Below are 21,835 nucleotides of genomic sequence, written 5' to 3'. Positions count from 1 at the left end.
AGTGGTTTCAGCCTCTCCGATCGCAGTTGCAGGGGATCGAACCGTGATCCTCCCTACCAAGTCTTGCGCCAATCACCACTGGACCAACTAACGATCGGTAGATGCAATTCTATTTTAATACTATTATTGTGTTAATAAGTGCATGTGTTTTCTAAAGGCAAACAATCGAATTGTTGTTTGAAATTTTGGCAATGCTGATAGCACTACCAATTTTCTGTTTTCTAGCAAATGCCCCATACAACAAGTTGTGCCCTTTTTGCTATAATTAATCATTCATTTGTTACACATTTCTTCTTTTCTTTTCTTTTCTGAATAAGAATATATAATTTGAGCACTTTCTTAGTTTTCACATTTATCTTACTATGACCCTTTCAAGCACCAAGTGGTTCTCTCTTTCAATTGTATTAGCAGCCTTTTTCGGAAAAAATATGTTGGATTAGCAGCATATTGACCAAATAATCACTCTTCCTATACTTTTGCAAATCTATAATTTTTTTTTTCTTTCACTAATATGTGATATGCACAAACATCCGTGGGATGTAAGTATGTAAGTGGGATGCGTAGATTGCGATGTAAGTGAGATGCCATCTAATAGAACGACAGGTTACTTTATTATTATGTCAGTGACCCAAAATTGGCTTCTTATCTTCGCATCATAGTATATGTAACTCTTTTTAATTAAAGAATCAATGATCTCTAACAAAAATAAAAATAAAATAAAATAAATCAATGATTAATGGAAAGCAACTAATCATAAAGAGACAACAAATTATTCAAGTTATGATGATAAACATAAAGTTATGATAAATTTAATCTATAAGTTTTGCTATTTAAAATTTTTCATGGAACAGTTAAACAGCAAAATTTTTCATGGAACATTCTTCTTCTAAATTTTTTTCCTTTAAAATTGGTTGGCTTTTTTAGCAGGGGTGTGCTTTTTGAAAAATGGCTTAATAGTGTAATTTTGGTGCAGGGGTTATGATGTATAAGCATATAGGGAGTACTTCAAGTGAGAGGAGTGTGTTATTGTGAGAGATGAGAGGAGCAAATAATAACCATTAGATTAAATTTTATGGTGTAGATTAAATGTTCCAAATAAAATTAATTGCACATAATTGTTTTCCCTCAAAATTCTCCTTCCTCGTTCTTTTTTGGAAAAGCTGTAAGATCCACCAATTATTGATTCTTCCTAGTAATTTCTATCAATAGAGCTGATCAATATTTTTGGTTATATCAATCTCAATTTAAGACCCATATATTGTGCTTTCAAATCCATATCTGGCAAAAAACAATAACTTAGGAAATAGAAAGCTATGGTTTTCTAATCAAGTAGATGCAAAAATGAAAATTGGAAACCGTTCAAAAGGGGTTGGATTAATTAGATGTATGGTGACTGATTTTCTTTATTATTATTATAGTGATCCATAACATTTTTTGCCAATAAATCTTTGAAGTTAATGGTTTTCTGAGTGGAAGAGAAGAGAAGGAGAAGGAGAATAACAAGAGTGGAAGAGAAGGAGACTCATAAGCTACTAAAAGAATATACGAGAGTAATTAAATCTTAACCATATATTTTAATCCAATGGATATTAATTATTCCTCTCATCTCTCATTATAAGACATCCTCTCACTTGAAGTGTTCCCTATATATATATATATATATATATATATATATATATATATATATATATATATATATATATATATATATATATATATATATGTGTGTGTGTGTGTGTGTGTGTAAGGACATGTTTGTATTAATTTATATCCCGACTTTCGAGCACATGATTTGGTGGAAATTCTACAATTATTCATAAAAGGTTCTTACTATGACTATAAATCTAGATTGATTTTGTATGTTTGGGTCTGAGTACCCTTTATACTCCCTTTAATAAAAAGTTTTACTTATAAAAAAACAAAACTCTTGTAAATGCTAATTTTTTAGGAGTTAGTTTATACTCCCCAGTTGATTTATGTAATCCTTTTAACAGTTAGACCCTTTTAATTTCAAAAGAAATTTGAGATATTTATAGGAACTAAAAACTTATTTAACCTATATACAATATAAATGGACTATGTTCATTGATATATAAAATTAACACGAGACATATATCTGTTATTGATAATTACAAAGAACATATATTTATCATGAGGTAAGATTACTTTTGATAAGCTATTTTTTTTTTTATGATTTTGAAACGGAGAGAGTAGTGATAGGGATTCCTACTACATCTTTTAGACTTGCAGTTATTTTATGCATCATTGATAAATATATGTCTCGCACTTTTTTATATTTTGATGGCAAATAGTTGTTCCATATTTTTGGTATTTATCAATGATAAATATTTCGCGTAAAAAAAAAATCAATGATAAATATTTGTCCTGTTTTTTGTTTATTCGTCAAATAAAAAATATTTGTTTAGTGATTGATTTTAAATACAATGACAAATATTTATACATAGAATAAATAGGCTCACGTATTATTATATGATTATAAATATAGATCTCCGTTGAAATTACAAAAAAAATAGACACATATAATATAGAGTAGAAATATAGGTCCCCATTGAAATTATAGAAAATAGACACTTGTATTAATTAATATATGAGTTGAAATATAGGATCTCTTAGAAATTACTACCTTCGTCCCTCTAGAAGTTTTTTTTAAAAAAATATAGGTCTTGTTTAGTGATTTATTTTATGTATAATGACAAATATTTGTACATAAAATAAATATGCACATGTATTATTATATTATTAGAAATATAGATCACAATTGAAATTATAGAAAAATAGACACACATGTTAATATATGAGTAGAAATATAGGTCTCATTAAAATTATATAAAAAAAACATTAGTCTTAGTTAATATATGAATAAAAATATTGGTCCCATAAAAATTACTACATACGTCCATAAATATAATACCCCACAGAGAGGGTGTTGGTTTATGTGGGTTCGGGGTGGTGCTTGTGGCTGTTTGGGTTTTGTTAACGGTGAGATGAGGTGGTGGTGGTGGTTGGAGTTGATGAGGGGGTGTGGTGGTGGTTGGATCTGCCGTCGTTGATGTGTGGTTGATGTCGTGTGTGATTGATTTGCTATGATACTTTGATTCTATGACTGCACTCAAATCTGTTGAGATTTGCAGATTTCTATGTATCTGATTGACCTCTATCGCATCATTGTTTGTTGACTATTTGGAGATAGATTGTGAGTCGAGACTTACTCCATCCGTCCCAATTTGATTGACACAGATGTCTGTTTCACGCATGCCGATGCATAATTTTGACGATTAATATTTTTAATTATATAATAGTAAAAATTATAAAAATTTGATATTTTGAAAATACTCATCGAGACATATCAAAAACAACATTTTATATGCTAATATTTATTTTTGTTTATTAGTAGAAAATAAGGTCAAAACAACATGTGTGAATAGTGCACAACAGTCAACTGTGTCAATCAAATTGGGACGCAACGAATATTTGCTTATGTTTATCTTTACTTCCTTTTTTCACAATTACATTTAAAAATAACGATTTAAATTCATTGAATAGTTAATACTATATTTAATACTCCCTCTATCCCAAATTATAAGGGAAAAAAACTCAATTTTTTTGTCCCAAATTATAAGAGAATAAAAACAATCAAAATTTCTATTTTCCAAGAATTATTTATACTTATTCTCATAAAATTAAATGCAAACTACATTTAATTTTCTCTCACTCTACTTTTATCAATAAGCAATAGCAAATGAAAATTACTTATACATTTTTTCATGAAACTTATTTCAAGAAAAACACAAAATTTGGGACGGAGGGAATGTATATATATAAAATAAGATACATACATTATACATTATTGAATGAATATAAAATATACTCTAAAAGGAAGAATTAAAAATTACTCAAAAGGGGAAAAGTGAAAGATGGACAAATAAGTTAATAACAGTAATTTCAATAAAAAAAACTAAAATGCTAAATAATTTATATAAAAAAAAACAAAAATGATAAATAAAGAAAATAATCTAAGAGAGTGTGTGCCAGATAAACATGGCACATGGCAAACTCAATCAATTTCAGATGATGTTACGAAGGGGAGAAGTTATTATACATAAGTGTAATCCTTATGCATGGTACATAAGTCAATAACATCCATTAGATTGAGCATCCACATGTAATAATCCTAGCCAATCTCAACTCACACACTCACACCTAATCTCACACCCCCCAAATTTCTCACGTACCCCCCAAATTACTCGCGCACCCCCAAATTTCTCGTGCACCCCCCCAAATTTCTAGCGCACCCCCCAAAATTTTTCACGCACCCCCAGATGACTTGTGCGCCCAATTTTTTTTTAACCCCCCATATTTCAAGCCTAAACCATTTTGCTGTGGGAATGGTTTCAAAAATATACACTCCAAAACCATTAAGTGCATAAGATGGTTTTGAAGTACAACCTATAATTAGAATCATAATTGTTTTTTTTTGGTACAATTATAATCATTATTTAAAACCAGTTAAATGGTTTCAGATAGTTATACACTAAAACCATTTGTATTGTAAAATGGTTTTATGTGTGTTTTTATGGTTTCAAAAATTCTGGAAACCATTATGCTGGTTAAATGGTTTCCGATAGTTATACACTGAAACCATTTGTATTGTAAAATGGTTTTATGTGTGTTTTTATGGTTTTAAAAATTCTGGAAACCATTATGTTGGTTAAATGGTTTCAGATAGTTATACACTGAAACCATTTGTATTGTAAAATGGTTTTATGTGTGTTTATATGGTTTTAAAAATTCTGGAAACCATTATGTTGGTTAAATGGTTTCAAATCACAATTATTGTTTGTATTCTAATTATAGGGTTGTACTCTAAAACCATCTTATACACTTAATGGTTTTGGAGTGCATATCTCTGAAACCATTCCCACAACAAAATGGTTTAGGCTAGAAATGTGGAGGGGACCAAAAAAATAAAATTGGGGGGCAAAAGTCATATTGGGGGTGTGCGAGAAATTTTGGGGGTGCATGAGAAATTTGGGGGTGCATGAGAAATTTGGGGGTGCACAAGTAATTTGGGGGGTGCATGAGAAATTTGGGGGTGTGCTAGTAATTTGGGGGGTGCACAAGTAATTTGGGGGGTGCACTAAGTAACTTATGCATGGTGCATAAAGATAGCTTATGTATAATAACCAATCCCGTTACGAAGAATCTACAAAAGTTCAGAAAAAAAAAAATCACTAATACATGGTTCCAATTATGAATATCATTATTACATTACTACAAATACTTACAAATAGATAAGCACATATCAATCCATTCCAAAATTAAAAAAAAAAAAAACATCAACTTGGTCTCCCACAGTTTCATAAAAACCAAACCCCCCTTCAAAAAAATCTGACTCTCTGTTTTTCTCTTCTTCTCTGTCAATGGCTTCTGACCAAAACCTTCAAGAAAAGTATGCCCTTAACGCCAAAGTCATGGTAGGTTCTTCAGTCCTTCTCTTCATACTCATAATCATCGTCGTTCTCTTTCGCACTTATATCTACCTCTGCCACCATCGCCGCAACCGCCACCGTCAATTCTCTCAACAATCTCTTACAACCACCACTTTCAAAGAAGAAAAACTCGACCCTTCCGTTCTCAAATCCATTCCTACTTTCATCTTTTCAACCTCCGCAAGCCACCGCACTGTCCTCGACTGCGCCGTATGCTTATCGGAGTTCACCGACGGTGATGTGTGTCGTACGCTTCCTAATTGTAAACACCATTTTCATTCTCAGTGTATTGATATGTGGCTCGGTTCTCATTCCAATTGTCCTCTCTGCCGAACTCCGGTTCAACCGGTGACGGTTCAGACTCATACTGAACCGTGCTCTGTTTCGGGTTTACAAGAACCGGGTGAAGGTTGTTCGAGTTTTCTTGAACCGGTTGGGTGTCCGAGAAAGCCTTTTAGTGTAATTGTAGAGTTACCTTACCACCAGAGATAGTCCGGGTCGGTTCACGTATCCGAAGATAACGGGTCGGATCCTGAAAATGTATTTATTGTATTGCAATTTGCAACGATGATTGATGACGTGGATATTCCACCACATTAAAATATCTTTTACTACTTTGGAGAATTTTTTGGTACTATGTTTATTTTTTGTGTGTATAGAATCTCATCTCAAATCTCAATCATGTTTTGTTTCAAACAGTAAGATTATGCTTAATAGTGGAAAAGAGGTAAAGGAATTTTGGGATCTTACCACCAAAACCTCAAAGGGGAAAGGGGACATGTGGTGCTTATATAAGTTGATTGGCTTAAGGGCTTAAAGTCACTGGAAATTTTGTAACAAAAAGGTTCTTTTTAGTTTCCACTCGATTATACTGATTCTAGAGAGATTTTAAAAGCACATTTTGCTTGCAAATGAAGAATGTTTATCCTATTCTCTCATTTTGTTTAATACTTTTATTTCATCGGTGCTTTATTTATATATTTTTATCAAAAAGAAAAGAGATAAAGAAGTACATCCGATCTTATATATAAAGTAATTTATTTTTTCAATTTCATTGAATAATTCATTTTATGTATTTGGGTCAACTGAATACATTAGTTGTTTGGTGAATATGAAAAAAAAAAAATTGTTTATATTTAAAACCAAATGAAATACTCCATATGTTTGGGAAACAAGTGTGTTTATGAGTCGGATTAAAAAATATATTTAATCCAATTTTTTATAGGGATAAAAAATATATTTAATCCAATTTTTTATTGAGTTGAATATACTTTTTCCTTAAAAATTGAATTAATCTGACCTGTTATTACTTTAAGTACATATATCAATCATAATCGTCTGAATATAGATTTGGTTGGTCTTCATGTCATATTCAAATCTTTATTACTTTAAGTACATATACCAACCACAATCGTCTGATTTGGTTGGTATTTGTGTCATACTCAAAATTTTCATGACTTCGGATCAAAATTAGCGCGAGGAACTAAAAAAATTCACAAATGTCTAAATGCCAAATGCCTTATTTTTATCTTTAGTTTTTTTTCTTCCATGCAAACCAGGTATTCTCTACTCAAAATAACATAAGTTAATTTCTTAAGTTAGGCGGAACTACAATGAATGACAAAACTCTCATTCAAGAAATTTAATATTGTTATATTTTCGAGTTGGATTTGCCCTTAGAAACTTTGATTAAATCGGAGGAGAGCCTTTACCATGTCATTTAAATACTCTTGGGTTCAACCACATTTTTTATTTTGATAATATTTTCAACTGTAGTTATTATTACCAGTTATGAAAATAAATAATATGATAGGAATAGTAATTATATATGAACATTTAGTGTAGGGCTTACATATGGGGTGGTGGATTTGTAGTGGGGAGGTAAACCAGTTTTATTTTGTTAACACCAGCAATACTATCAAGCTCCAATTCCAGAAATAGTTGGCATAGCAGATTAATCACGGGCCTTGATTGTCGAAGCTAAGAGCACATTTGGTGGAGGTATTTTTCAATTCTAGTGTAAGGGATTTACTTTTGTCACTCTACCACATTTTTCACGCGCCCTATAAAATTACCAAAATACCCCTGTTCGCTACTTAAATAACGGATTCTATGTTTAAAATCTTGAAAATTTCATGGTAGAAGTGTGTTTTTTTTTTTTTCTCAAAAATCTTATTTTTATAACGTCTGCTACTTAAGAAGTGGAAAAGTAAAATTGGAAACTTGCAGGGCACACGAGAAACTGGTAGGATGACAAAAGTAAATCACATAGTGTAATGCTTCTTTTGATCAAGGTTCTGTTTCTCTTGTTTTAGGGCAGAATTTAGTTCTCTTGAATTTCATCCCAAAAACTAACTCATAGGATAATGTTGTTCTCGCAATATACACTTAACATCTCAGAAACATAAGAAATGTAGAACTTAAAAAAAACTCCAATAACAAAAGTACATATTCAACACCCACCCTCGTAGAAGTTAACAATACTTTCCATAAATAACAAAGAAGTTAAACAAACCAGCAATCTAAATCATCCCATCACCAAAAATAGAAAAGAATGAAATGCCATAAGCGTAGAATGCGATTAATGGTTAATTTCATGGTAAAGAATCATCATCCTCTAAATTAAGTGTGTTGAATAACAAACAAATTCCAATTTTAGCAAAAAAAAAAATCACTGGACACAGATTGCACATCTCTCTCTCTCTCATATTATAAAACAATGAAACATTCCTCTAATATCATCCTCGTGATTGCACACAACAATCCAATAAAAAAAAACCAAACTCCGAGAAGAAGAAAAAACAAAGTTACAAAAAAAGTAAGAAGAAAAAAAATTACAAAAATCAAGAAACACAATGACAAAACTCTTCTCGGTTTTGGTTATATGTGTAATTATCTTTACTCACCAAACAACCGCGCAACAAGTCAAAGAAAATGAAGAAATCAACAAAGTATGCAGTTTTGCGAAATCAACAAACAGAAAACTTTGTCGCGAAGTTCTTAAATCAGACCCAAAATCTGCAACTGCAGACCTTACAGACTTAGCAATAATAGCACTACGTGTTGCAGCTAAAAATGCTTCCGGCATTTTAACCGATGTCAAGAGTTTGATCGACGACCCTGATCTAGACCCCGAAATTCAACAAGGTTTGGCTGATTGTAAAGAAACAATATTAGACGCCGAGTCTCAACTTGAAGACACTATTGCTGCATTGTTAGTTGATTCTGAGGTTGATGCTCAAACATGGTTGAAAGCTGCTTTGGCTGCTATTACTACATGCGATGATTCGATTCCTGGCAACGATGATATTTTGTCTGTCAAGAGTACAACTTTCCGCAATCTCTGCAACATTGTTGTTGTTATTACCAAGGCATTGCCTGTTAACAAGGCAATGACAATACCTAACGCTAACGTTAACAAGGCAATGCCTAACGTCGCTAACGTTCACAAACATGTTGGTGGTGCTTCTCAACAAATTATCTAATTCAAATCATCATGATCTTTGCTTTGTGTTTTATTATTGATCATGCTTGTTTAATTTTCACATCATTGTGAAATTTGTATTTGAATCTTATATGATTCTATAGTATTAAAAAGTTTCTTTTTAATCTTTTTGTTTTTGTGTTTATTTTGTTACGTGCGAAATAAGGAAGGACTTAGAAAAACATAGAAAATGCAGAACAAAACAGAGTAGGGGATCAACTTGCCCTATCTTGGTGGTTTTGTTTTGTCTCCCCTTGATAATAAAGAAAATTTTATTTAGTAATATTGGTTGTAGTAATTATAAATGTTGCTAAAGAAATTTCAATTTTGTTTTTACTTCTCTCAAAATCACTTATATCTCATATTTGTCACAAAAAATTGCATGCGTGGTAGAGTGAGTTTATTATCACTCCTCGTAGCTAGTTATATCGATGGATATTTGATTAATATTAAGTAATTCATTCTTCAAACTCGTATTTTAGAATTCTCTTTAGAGAAAATCAATTAATATATAGCTCGAATTTGATTGAACCCATCATTGATTGATTTTGATAATTAAACATAATCACGACATTGTGACCGTACACAATTCAAATTCGTAATATATTAAGTCTTTGTATTTCAAACCAAGTTCATAATAATCAATCAATCAAATAAATGAAGGAGGAGACATTATCAACAAAAGCTACAATGGCCCACGCGTTAATGGAAAGAATGTTACCATCTTCACCTTGACTTATTCATTAATGAATTATGATTGAAGAAGTCAAAATCAAGATGATGCATGAAAGTCTCAAACAATTGTAGTAAAAAGGAACAAAGTGCTTACCTAAAAAAAAGGAACAAAGTGCTATGATAACTAAATAATTGTAAAAAAGGGACAATCACATGGTAATCAAATTTGCTTTATAACAAAATCACATTAATCAATTAAATGAAATGAAACAATTTGCTTTCAACATTTGCTGGCATCATCATGTACAATAATTATTGATAATAAATCATTTAGAATAGTACACAAGCAATAACCAACTTATTTTACAAAAGATAAAGAACAAAGTGAATGTGTCAATGTAGTAGTATATTATATATAGTACTAGTATGTGTCTAATTAATCAAGATCACATTAAATATTAATCAAGTTATTAGTGTAAGACACCCCTGTCTGAGGTAACCAATCATCACCAAGCAAGAAATTTGCCACAGTAAAATTAGCAGCATCACTAGCATTAATCACATGATAACCTTGCCATGTCACTCTTCCATCAGTATTAGACCCTGGTCCAGTATTATTAAACTCAGCATAATATAATGTACTTAATGCAAATTCTCCATCCCAAGCACGCCAACCAGCAACATTAATCACATTATCCATAAATGTTTGCATATAAACTGTTCTTGAATACTCTTTCCATGGTCTACCCAAATATGTTGCAACTTTACCATTACTAGAAACTAAATCATCTGCACCTTTAATTGTACAATTGTGAATGGAAGTACCTGTGTCTTGATTTGGATCTGTTCTACCTTGTGCTGTGATTGCATTGAATTGTCCACTCATTGGAAGACGAGGATAAAGGTTACAATTTTGGAAAACAACCTTAGCATTTCCGAATATGAAATCAACTGTACCGTATATGTCACATTCTCTATAGAATTGTCTTAGCGAATGTGTGTATAATGTGTCTTGGTACCCTTCGAAACTGCAACTGTAAAAGGTCGATAAATCTGCCCCGTTACGAAGTGCCACTGCTTGGTGCTTTATAGCACCCGCGGTGTTACGGATGGTCATATTCACACCCACGAATCCTTGTCCAACCACAGCTGCAACATTAAAATAACAACGAAAATTAGAGACATAAGAAAACAAAATAAGTTTTTCTAACGGTAAAAGTGATTTTTGCTTATAATATGTTACAGATGAAGTATTTTTTTAAGTAAAATTACCGAAAGTTGGGGAGCCGAATGTGGTCCATCCATCGACAACACTATGATTTCCGGTGATGATAGTCTTGTTGATACCATCTCCAATCATCATCAAATAAGTCTTTTTCTTATCAATATTAACATACTCTTCATAAACACCAGCAGTAACATAGATCAAGAAATAACCATCAGTAGAAACAGATTTATTTGGAGCTGCAGCAATAGCATCATTAATCGTCGTAAAGTTTCCACTTCCATCTTGACTAACTGTCACAATATCTCTCACCACAACATCCTCACCAACTTGATTACTTTGAAGAAGCTTTCTACGACTAACTGATTCGTAAATCGCACGTGTCTTGCTCGACATCTTAAGTGGCAAACGGCCGTTTTTAAATGAGGGATGCACATTATTATGAAAGGAGGTTTTTGGTTTGGTTTTAGGAACCCAACCTTTAGTAAAGAAAGCAAGAGAAACACTATAGAGTTTGGTGTCATTAGAAAGTGGAACTGTGAGTCCATTTCTAAAACTCCAAGCGGAGGAAGTGTCTTTAAGACCATCTAAACATGTTTGTTGGTTTGTCAGAATCGCGCTAAGTAATGTTTGGATGTTTTCGGCTTGTAAACTTGGAAGAAACTTAGTTGTTTTGTTAACGGTTAGAAAAGAACTCGAAAGGAAATCAAAGTTGAGGTCGCTAAGTGATTGACAATCTTGTAGCGCTCGTATAGCGGTGGTGGAAAGTTTTGAGCGACGTTGGAGATATTGGTTGATTAGGTTCGAGAATTTTCGGGATTGTGATAGAGATTTTTTGACCGAGAATCGACCATAATCATAAACATTGCCATTTTGAGGAGGAAGAATGGATTTGCAATAGGTTGGGTCAGGGGTGGATTTGCACGCCGTGCCCGGAGAAGTAGGCGTAATTGGATTTGGACTAGTCACGGTGTCGGAAAATGCTATAGAAGCAAATGAAAGAATAAGAAATATTGAGAGGGGATTACATAACTTGGAAGAAGAAGAAGCCATATTGTGTTTTTTTGGATATATAATATGGAACAAGAATGTTGGTGCTAGTGATTTGGAAACATGGTGTCACATTCAATTTATAGTGGAGAGGGTGGCAATTTTTTAACATAAGATCAAAACATGAAATTTTACGTATACATTTTTACTGCTGCTAAACGTTGACTAGTGTTGATTTGTCAATGTACAAACGTATTAGTATGGAATATATGACACTTCTTGGGAAATTGGAATTATCAGTTTGTTTCACACTAAGATTTGTAGATTAATTTAGGAGTAGTTTTATGATTAATGGAGTGGGTGGTGATTTAATTAATAATATGAGTGATTGATCTACCGAATCCTTTGTCCTGTCCTGCCTACTAAAAATGTCCTAATACTTTGTTCTGTTCATATTTAAAATGAGGCAAATGTTTAGGATCACAATAGCATGGGAGTGATACAAGACTTGTATTACAAGTTAAGATTTAACTTATTAAACAATGTTATTAGATCACTCATTAGCATTTGTCTTGATTGTTTTATTTTATGAGTGGCGCGTTAATCCTCTTGATTGTATTGTTCGTTAATCTTTGGTATGTATTTATAGGTTTTGAGTTTACTCTGTCTAATAGTTTTGGGGTGAAGTACTACCTCTACTTTTCCTTCAGGTGTGAGTTTAGTGCCTCTTGTACTTATTCCATTATGAATATAATTCATTGTTTGCTGTTCCAAAAAAATTCATTAGCATTTGTATTATAGATGTTCCTATATGGTGATTAGTAGTAATATTTTACCTGCCGGCACCAGGTTGATTATAAAAATTAGAATTATGAAAAGATATTAATACTTCTTCTTGACTTGAGCATTAGCTCTAACGGTTTTTAGTATATAAAAATAATAAGGTCGTCGGGTCACAGATAGGCCTAAATGATTGGTCGTATTTCACTATGGAAATCTAGGAAATTAGATAACAAGATTGTTTTGTTTTTTGTTTTTGTGTTTTATTTTGACTTTGATGAACGCGCAAAGTGATCTATTTTCCAATTGTAGCTGTTTGGTAGGGCCGACTTTGGAGGCGGTGATTGGTTCTAGCTACATGACGCTGAAATTCTTCAATTCAAAGTTTCAATATTTGCCAAATTTTTGCAAGCTGGTTTTGATCAATAATAGTACTAAATATGCAATCAATCAATCAATCAGAGAAGACTCTGAAGTCAGTCATATATATAATAGTAAGCCTTCACTCATAGTCATAGTCATAGGAAAGATTAATGTAATGTAACAATTTGTTTGAAAAAGTAGACACCGTCTGCCCTGGTTCAACCTTTCAATTTTGGAAATTGCAATGAAAACGCGGATAGATCTTCAAAAAAACTCCAAAGGGTATAGAATACTTCAAATAAATATCTACAACTGTCTCACTCTTAGGCCTAATGTGGGTCCAACTAAGAGACATCAGATATATTTTTTTTCTTGATACTATTCACTTTACAGTTCAGTTTGTCGGTTTTATAAAAATTGAGTTAAATTTTAAGATGATAATTTATCGTAATCGGATCAGAGATGATTTTGTTGGTGGTGTCTTCTTCCTTTCGGTGAATGGAAGGAGGTTGTGTATTTGTATGTGCTCCGATGCTTAAGTCAGTGTGAGTGTGAAACAAGATTTCCATAGAGTAAGATAATGTACCCGACTCCACTGTATAAGTGGAGTATATATAGTCCCCAACGTTTGGCCAAAGAATGGTTGCCGGAAAACGGCTGAAGAGCCATGATGAGCAGTTAATGCTCATCATTCTGGTGGTCGGCCATTACAATATGGTTAGATATTGTGACCATTGACCCTAGTTTGGTCTTCATGGGTTGCTTCGCAATTGGACCGTGCTCGACGGTCCAAAAAGAGGATCTCCTCAGCGATTGAGCTTTAGGCCCAATCGGAACAATATCAAATCTCATATTCAAGATTTTTCACCCATCTAATGTCAGGTTATTATTACCAGACTACTTGTAAGTTGTGTGATCGGATGTATTATGAGTCCCATAATAAAAGAGATATAGTGTGAAAATTAGTTTATAAGTAATGGGTAATCTACACTTTATGTTTTCGTATTATTATTTGAAGAGTTACGATTCACCATGTCAACTCACCACCCCTCTTCTTGCATATCTCACCTCTTTTCTCTATTTTTCGAAATATTTTGTTAAGCTCCTCGTGTTTTCTCGTTGTTGAAATATAATGCTTATTTCTAGAATCTTTTACGGTGCATTAGTAACATATAGAATAACTATTAGTCATTAAGAGAGATGATGTATACTTGTAGATCTTTCTAGAATGCTTGGTAGCTAGTACAACAAATCATTACTAAATTTCTATTACAAAAATTATCATGAAGGATCTATAATGAATTATGTAAAATATCTTTTACACCTAAAAATAAGTTTATATGTACAATTATATTCACGTATTTGAGATACATTAGTAATATTATTGATGGCTTCACCATACTATATCTCTCATCCAAGTTGATTTCTAATGTGTTGTCTATTGTCCCATGATGAAAAACATTCTACTCCAAGTCCTTAACAACTTATTATTATCTTTCAATTATCAACTAAATTCTTCTACACTATCCAACAACATTCTAAACTAATTCTACTAGCTCAAGTCCCCAACTACTACCTGTTTCCTCCCCCTTTTATCTCTATTGAAGACTATAGTTTAATGATAAAGAACATTCATAGATCCATCATCAGTTATCGTTTTATCTGTTCTTGGGCAATTTGACTCTATTTTTAGTAGAGATTGCTGTATTTCATAAAAAACAAGAAATGACAGATCGTTATTTATTAGAGTGACATTAATCATGTTACAACTTGTCTAGTTTATGAAAAAAGAATGTTAAAACAAACAATTCTTGAGTGAATTTAAACTTCATCCGTAAAAGAATTAAGTTACAAGATTAAACTCTTATAATTGAGTTGACAAGTCGTGTACCAATGAATTTTTTTTTTTTGGTTACATGTACCAATGAATTGTTATAAAATTATTTGAGCAAATCACAATTTTGGTCTTGTAACTTGCTCTTGGTCTCTTGGATGTATCAATTTTTTTATTTATTTATTATTAATCATTTTGATACTTAAAGATGTATTTTTAATACTTTTAGAGACTAATGTGTCAACGAACAGTAAACCAATTTACTGCTATTTTTTACAATAGAAATCTTTGTTCTGGACTGGGTAAAGCAAAATATACCAAAAGACCTACTAAAAACAGATATGATTTCATGTCGTTCTCAAACGACTACGAAAGAACACACGACCACAGAATGAGGATCCATGGCTCCAATACATGTTTGCTGGATAAATGACACTCCAGGAAATATTTGTGGTTGATCCTCTATACATGGGAACCCCACCACACTGTAAATCCTAATATTTCTCTATATAAACATTCACACATTCACTTTCAAGGTACACACTTTTTGCCCCAATTTAGCATATTTTCTCACCTCATTCATTTACTGATTTGAGTATTGAAGTGCTAACATTATTACAGGTACATTTCCCTCAAATACTAGAAAATCACACCAATCATCATCAAATACAAATCTGACAAATTCACTTTCATCCTCAGAATATTCTCTGATCATCCAGTTCACACCTATGAAGCATTTAGTATTATTTTTATGCACCTATGATACAAATTTGAGAAAACAAGACATTTGATCTGTAAATGAAATTTCATACACATACACAAAAAATATTAATGGAAAAGTTATAAGTGATTAACAGAGAAACAATACATTATTTAATCATTTATACTAGTATTATACAACAGAGTACACATAATAAAATTCAAAGAACTACTAATAATCTTAGCTTAGCTCTGATGTTATATCCTAGCTTGTAACTCTGCTTAATTATATCAATCCACTTGAGTATGGAACACCAGTTTGAGGCAACCAACTATCCCCATCCAAAAAGTTAGACACAGTAAAATTAGCAGCATCAGTAGCATTAATAACATGATAACCGATCCAACTCACTCGCGAACTCGTATTCGAACCAGGTCCTGTATTATTATACTCTGCATAATACAATGTGCTTAATGCAAAATCTCCACTCCATTCACGCCAACCAGAAGGATTTATCAAACTGTCCATAAAACATTGCAAATAAACTGTCCTTGAGTACTCTTTCCATGGCCTACCAAGGTATGTTTTAACTGTACCGATCATCGGAGCTAAATCATCAGCGGCTTTTATAGTTGTATTATGTATAGAAGTTCCTGTGTTTTGATTTGGATCAGTTCGTCCTTGAGCGGTTATAGCGTTGAATTGTCCGGTACTAGGAAGACGGGGATATAAGTTGCAATTTTGGAAAACAACTGCAGCGTTACCAAATATGAAGTCAACTGTGCCATAGATGTCACATTCGCGATAAAATTGTCTCATTGAATGTGTGTATAATGTGTCTTGATAACCTTCGAAACTGCAGCTGTAGAATGTGGATAGATCAGCTCCGTTTCTTACTGCAACGGCTTGGTGTTTGACTGGTCCGGCCGTGTTGCGGAATGTCATGTTGACTGCTAAGAAACCTTGTGACACCACAGCTGCAAGTATATCATAAAGAGAGTATAAGGAATATTCAAATCATGTACTAAACTATAATATGTTTCATCGAATAAATTAAGTACGATTTCAATCTATAAATCATCTATATGTTTTTTTTTGCGACTAAAATAAAATATTCATTCATTCAAATTGATAGATACATCAAATACACAAATTCAATGTCGCTAAAAACGTAAAGGATGAATCTGCGAACAAACTCACAGCATCCAAGTTAATAGCATAAAACAGCATGTTTAAGCCTAAAAATAATGTGACAAAATAAAAGTAACCGAAATACTCATGTTATTTTGTCATTAACCGAATACTCCAAATACATGTGACAAATTAATTTTCATTCATGCATATAACATATAAGTAAGGACCTCATAATTCATATGTAAGTAAAGTGCTTATTTTCAATCAAATAGTCCTGAAAATATTAATTTTTAAAAAATTTCAACGTAACTTTTATGTTAGCTAGCTTTTATTGGTTCTACTCTAAGCATGCTCATGCGTATGTGTGTAGCTTGTAATTAAAGAACATTGACTAATTAAATTAACAAAGCTTTATAATTTGCTTACCAAATGTTGCTGAGTTGAATGTTGTAAAGTTATCAACAACATTGTGATCACCGGTGATAATTGTTCGATTAATACCATCTCCGACCATCATCAAATACTTTTTATTTTTTGGTATCGATACATACTCTTGATACACACCCTCCGTAACAAAAATAAGAAAGTAGCCACTACTAGCAACCGTGTTATTTGGTGCAACGTTTATAGCATCATTAATAGTTGTAAAATTTCCACTTCCATCTTGATTAACAACCACAATTTCACTTACCGTAACACTTTCATCAACTGTTTGAAGTAATTTTCTCCCATGTCGATTTCTAGCTGAATCATAAATTGCATGTACTCCATTTGACATTTTCAACGGTAATTGACCGTTACGAAAATTCAAATGTCTTCCATTTTGTGGCCATGATGTTTGTTTTTTGTTGTCACGAACCCAACCTTTTAAAAATAGAGCAAGTGACACACTATGAATCTTTGCATCATTTGAAAGTGTCGACGTTAAATCATTAATCGCCGTTTGATCAGAATTTGTGCTGCTTAAACCATCTAAACATGTTTGTTGATTAGTTAAAACAGCACTAAGAATTGTTTGAAATTCTTCACTTTGAGAAATGGAAAGAACATTGCTAGTACTATTAGTAGTTTGATGAGTGTTTGATAAATATTCAAAATTTTGTTGAGCTAGAAATTGACAATCTTGAAGAGCTGAAATTGTGGATTGTGACAAAGATGATTTATTTTGAAGATGTGAATTTACTAAGTTTAATAAATTTCTTGATTGAGATAAGGATTTTCGGATAGAAAATCGACCATAGTCAATTACGGTGCCGTTTTGATTAGCAAGTAGTGTTTTGCAAAAGGTAGGGTCTACGGTGGAGTCGCATATTTTTTGTGGTGGGATCTTAGGATTATCAGCTAGAGATGATAATGGTAATGATGTTAAGATGAAAAGTGAGAGAGAAAAGAAGAGTGTAAGGAAGGAAATTTTTTTGAAGGCCATATTTGGTTTAATAATTTTTTTAAGTGAAGGGATTTAATTAGGAGTGGTTTTGTACTTAGTTGGAAGGATTATGGGTGTTTATATAGGTGAGGATGAAGATTAGATCGTACGAAAATGAGTTATGATAATCTAAGAATGAAGGGATTGCTTGTTAAAAAAATGTCAACTATATATACATTTGCTTACTTGATTTTGATGTTGTGGCATGATGACTATGCATGGAAGCAATTAAATGGCCACCAACCAGCTATTATAAAAATGTATTTATGAAAATATAGTTTTTTTTTTTAAATACAAGGTGGGCCTAAGCCCAAAAGCAAGAAACTAGAACAAGATCAAATTAGGAGTCACAATTCTAATAACATTAGCCGACAACTAAATGACACAATTGAGTTGAACAAGACTCGAAAAAACAGTATCTGCACATTGGTTAGCCTTTCGGTAGAAATGCTTTACCACCAACACTCAATCCAAATGAATTAGGCGATGTATCCTTTCCACATCAAAGATATTTCCATCGGACTCCTTTTTCCTATTGTCATTGAGACAATTAGCCACCACTAATGAATCCACATTTGCTTCAACCTTTCAAAATTTCATTCTTTTCGCATATTGACGACCTTTAAACACACACCCCGTCCTCCCAACCAACTCCACCACATTCGCATAACACTTCTCCACACCCTTAGAAAATCCTCCTAATAACCACTCTACATCACAACCAATAATGTAGTATTGTAGTTTTAGTGCGAATAATGATAGTGGAACACATCAATAATAATTAACAATTGCCCATATGATTCTAGAAAACGTTCGAAAAAACCAGCTACTGAACTACCTACCAAGGGCAAAAATACGATAAGTAGATGGGTAATGAGGCCCATTCCTAACTTGTTTCAAAAAGGCCCGCCGAGCCATCTTGTTAAGGAAGGGCGGGTGGCTAGGGTGGGAAATGAAGAAGAATGGAATTCCACTAATATAATGGTAATGCAAGTTTTTTTTTTTTTTTAAAAAATATTATTGAGACCCGTCAAAATTAACGGTATTCAATAAAAACTCATAAACCGTCAATCTTGATGAGTCTCAATAACATATCAAATGATTTTCAATTTCTCTACATTTTTTTATGGATGATCTATATGATATATTTTTTCAATCCAACGGTGAATTTTGTAAAATTCGTATTTCTTTATAATGTTATTCGAAACGTGTGCACCATACACCACATAAGTCACTATTTTGTGTTAGCTAATGCTGATTATTTATTTGCATAAACTCGAAAATAAGTCAATTCAAACAGATCCTTAATATACCGCACATTTACATTTTTGAATGTAAAATATAAATTGCATTCTGATTTTATAAAATGGAATCTTTGGTTTGACTTTTCTTTTTGTGTATATGAGTACGTCTTTGACCGACTACTATACTAGGTATCACAAATTATTTTCCTTCTATAATCTATGTTTTGTTCTAGCTTTAAAGCCTCCAGTAGAGGTGAAAATTGGTTGTCTATAATTTGACAATATGCTGTAGGCTACTTGCGATATAAAAGAAAATTAAATGTGTGTATTTTTTTTTTTTTTTATAGTAAGGTGGACTTGTGGTGGATCATATATATCAAATTAATGTAGAGATAGTTTGGCCTGGAGTTTGGTGTCTTCACTCTACCGTAATTGGAATTTATGTCACGTTTTTATTTAAGATTCTTGGTTTTACACTTGTACTTGAGTTCAAATAGGAGTACTAGGTACCAATCGTTAGTTGGTTCAGTGGTGATTAACGTTGAACTTAGTAGGGAGGACCGCGAGCAACTGCGATCAAGAGGGGACTGGAACCACTTGATGCTAGAACTGACCCCCGAACCAGATTAAACTGGTGGTGAAAACCAAAATAGGAGTACTAGGTTTTCTAGATTTTTTAAAGGCAATACTCACCTATTTTATTTTTATAGCACAAAAAAATTGTGTGTGAGACGAATAGATTAACTACAATTGGCATTCAAATTGTCAAAATTGATAGCATGGACTGCTTAAGTAAACCAGTATGGCTGAATATAAAAGCAAAACTAGATTCACTTTAAATTTTAATTATTTACTGAATTATTAAAATCTCACTAACCATGTTCGATAAAGACCGACTAGTAATTAATTAGAAAATAGAATTATTTTTTTACTCGCTATAAACTTCAACTCAGAATTGCATGCATTGTCGACATGTATTTTGACCAAATCCTTGTGACAGCTTTTGGTCTTTGAAATACCTCATGGAAGACATTTGAATTATAGTAAAGTCTTCTAGTTATAATTAAATTTAACAATTCTTGCAACTACACATATAATACAAAGGTCTCTCGAAGGGTGAAAAACAGACAAAGAGTAATGCAGTTTGGATGTTCTATCACGAAAGTTTATTAGATAAATGTCAAAAATATAATACTATTAGTTAAGGAATTCAAGACTGCAATTCAATTAGTCAAAAAAAAAAAAAAAAACTGCAATTGCATCTTTGCTAACAAGGATAAGCATCAATTTTATACACATAAGAAGAATTATCTTTAACAGGTTGCGAATGTTTTGCGTAATGATTGTTTGTGTTGTTTTGCGTAATGACCGTTTGTGTGAATGAGCCTATGCTCTCAACTTGTAGTTTCATTCTCATTTCAAATGCTAATTAGTACAATATAGCTTATGTTAGGAGGCAAGTCAGTATAGTAGCTCTAAATAACATCTTTATTTTAGTTTAGTCCTAGTGTTCATAATTATTATCCACCTGGTTATATCTCTTCTATTATATTGAATGAAATGAAATTAGTTCATTATGTTTTTTTTTTTTTAAAAAAAAAAGCAACTGCCCCCTTTATTAACCTAGTTTTTTCTTATTTTTCTTATTAACCCTCAAAATCATTTTCCCTTTTTTTATTAAAAAAAATTCAAATAAGTGATTTTCATGATTTCGTCGACTTAGTTCCATTGTTAGTCGTTATGGGGCGACGCTGTTTTGCTTTTTTTGTATTGTTATGGTACTTGTTTGGATCAATTTGACAAATTAGATTCAATTAAAATGCAAATTCAATCAATGATGTTGACTTCGTCAATTCTACAAATTTCAAAGTAACGAGTATTGTGAATACTTTAATTTCGTCATATTTAACAAGAAACACCATTTCAGTCAATTTTTTTGCACCCTAGTAGAATAATTACCTAATTAAATATACATGTGAAACGTGCATTAGAATTTTTTTCCAATAGTTGCAGTTATTTAACTATCACCACTAGAAATTAGAAAATAGTAATACAATACAATTTGATTGTGTTTACGCTAATAAAATCTTAATGTTACTAAACAAATCATGTTTTGACAAATTCTAGTGACAGCTTTTTAGCCAGCGAAATACATCGATCAGTAAGAAATTAAGTTCAATAGATTTCGTAGCCTTCTCTTATGCACTTATTCACATGGAAGGAAGTTTTAGCCAAACATTTTGAAAATGTTTTAAGGATTTTGTTATTTAATAGCTCCTAGTTGTTTATAAAGTCATAAATGATTTGGTTTAAATACAAGTTTGACATACTATATTTTTTTTTCTTCATAAAATCGTGTTACATATACTAATCCTCTAATAGTTTAATTGTGGCTAATATCTACTAGAGAACTTGCTAGATATATAAAATGAATTACTCCTTTCAATCAAGTTTATTTTATATGTAAAAG

At 32.1% G+C, this 21,835-nt stretch overlaps 4 protein-coding genes across 4 annotated transcripts; 2 read left to right on the top strand and 2 right to left on the bottom strand.

Moving 5' to 3' along the window:
- Nucleotides 1-5,272: 5,272 nt before the first annotated feature.
- On the top strand, nucleotides 5,273-6,134 carry LOC123891159 (RING-H2 finger protein ATL5-like). The gene has a single exon (XM_045940999.1). It carries the CDS (start codon nucleotides 5,442-5,444, stop codon nucleotides 6,000-6,002), a length of 561 nt encoding a protein of 186 aa, XP_045796955.1. The 5' UTR covers nucleotides 5,273-5,441; the 3' UTR covers nucleotides 6,003-6,134.
- Nucleotides 6,135-8,256: 2,122 nt separating this feature from the next.
- On the top strand, nucleotides 8,257-9,113 carry LOC123891158. The gene has a single exon (XM_045940998.1). It carries the CDS (start codon nucleotides 8,366-8,368, stop codon nucleotides 8,993-8,995), a length of 630 nt encoding a protein of 209 aa, XP_045796954.1. The 5' UTR covers nucleotides 8,257-8,365; the 3' UTR covers nucleotides 8,996-9,113.
- Nucleotides 9,114-9,893: 780 nt separating this feature from the next.
- LOC123891155 (probable pectinesterase/pectinesterase inhibitor 41) lies at nucleotides 9,894-12,197 on the bottom strand. Its single transcript, XM_045940995.1, has 2 exons — nucleotides 10,942-12,197; nucleotides 9,894-10,818 (listed from the first exon to the last, which is right to left on the bottom strand). The coding sequence occupies exons 1-2, from the start codon at nucleotides 11,945-11,947 to the stop codon at nucleotides 10,121-10,123; spliced, it is 1,704 nt and encodes a 567-aa protein (XP_045796951.1). The 5' UTR covers nucleotides 11,948-12,197; the 3' UTR covers nucleotides 9,894-10,120.
- Nucleotides 12,198-15,578: 3,381 nt separating this feature from the next.
- On the bottom strand, nucleotides 15,579-18,176 carry LOC123891156 (probable pectinesterase/pectinesterase inhibitor 41). Its single transcript, XM_045940996.1, has 2 exons — nucleotides 17,122-18,176; nucleotides 15,579-16,538 (listed from the first exon to the last, which is right to left on the bottom strand). The coding sequence occupies exons 1-2, from the start codon at nucleotides 18,119-18,121 to the stop codon at nucleotides 15,847-15,849; spliced, it is 1,692 nt and encodes a 563-aa protein (XP_045796952.1). The 5' UTR covers nucleotides 18,122-18,176; the 3' UTR covers nucleotides 15,579-15,846.
- Nucleotides 18,177-21,835: the final 3,659 nt, after the last annotated feature.

This window comes from Trifolium pratense, linkage group LG6, assembly GCF_020283565.1.
Source record: "Trifolium pratense cultivar HEN17-A07 linkage group LG6, ARS_RC_1.1, whole genome shotgun sequence".
In the NCBI taxonomy this organism is placed as follows: Eukaryota; Viridiplantae; Streptophyta; class Magnoliopsida; order Fabales; family Fabaceae; genus Trifolium; species Trifolium pratense.
The sequence above is the reverse complement of the archived record's forward strand: the minus strand, read 5'-3'. Positions and strand labels throughout refer to the sequence as shown.

Bases quoted from the DNA above. Each gene is read 5' to 3' on its own strand.
- LOC123891159 (XM_045940999.1), top strand. From the start codon at position 5,442: ATGGCTTCTGACCAAAACCTTCAAGAAAAGTATGCCCTTAACGCCAAA.
- LOC123891158 (XM_045940998.1), top strand. From the start codon at position 8,366: ATGACAAAACTCTTCTCGGTTTTGGTTATATGTGTAATTATCTTTACT.
- LOC123891155 (XM_045940995.1), bottom strand. From the start codon at position 11,947: ATGGCTTCTTCTTCTTCCAAGTTATGTAATCCCCTCTCAATATTTCTT. The intron at 10,819-10,941 runs GTAATTTTACTT...TTAATGTTGCAG, and splicing joins ATTCGGCTCCCCAACTTTCG to CTGTGGTTGGACAAGGATTC.
- LOC123891156 (XM_045940996.1), bottom strand. From the start codon at position 18,121: ATGGCCTTCAAAAAAATTTCCTTCCTTACACTCTTCTTTTCTCTCTCA. The intron at 16,539-17,121 runs GTAAGCAAATTA...ATATACTTGCAG, and splicing joins ATTCAACTCAGCAACATTTG to CTGTGGTGTCACAAGGTTTC.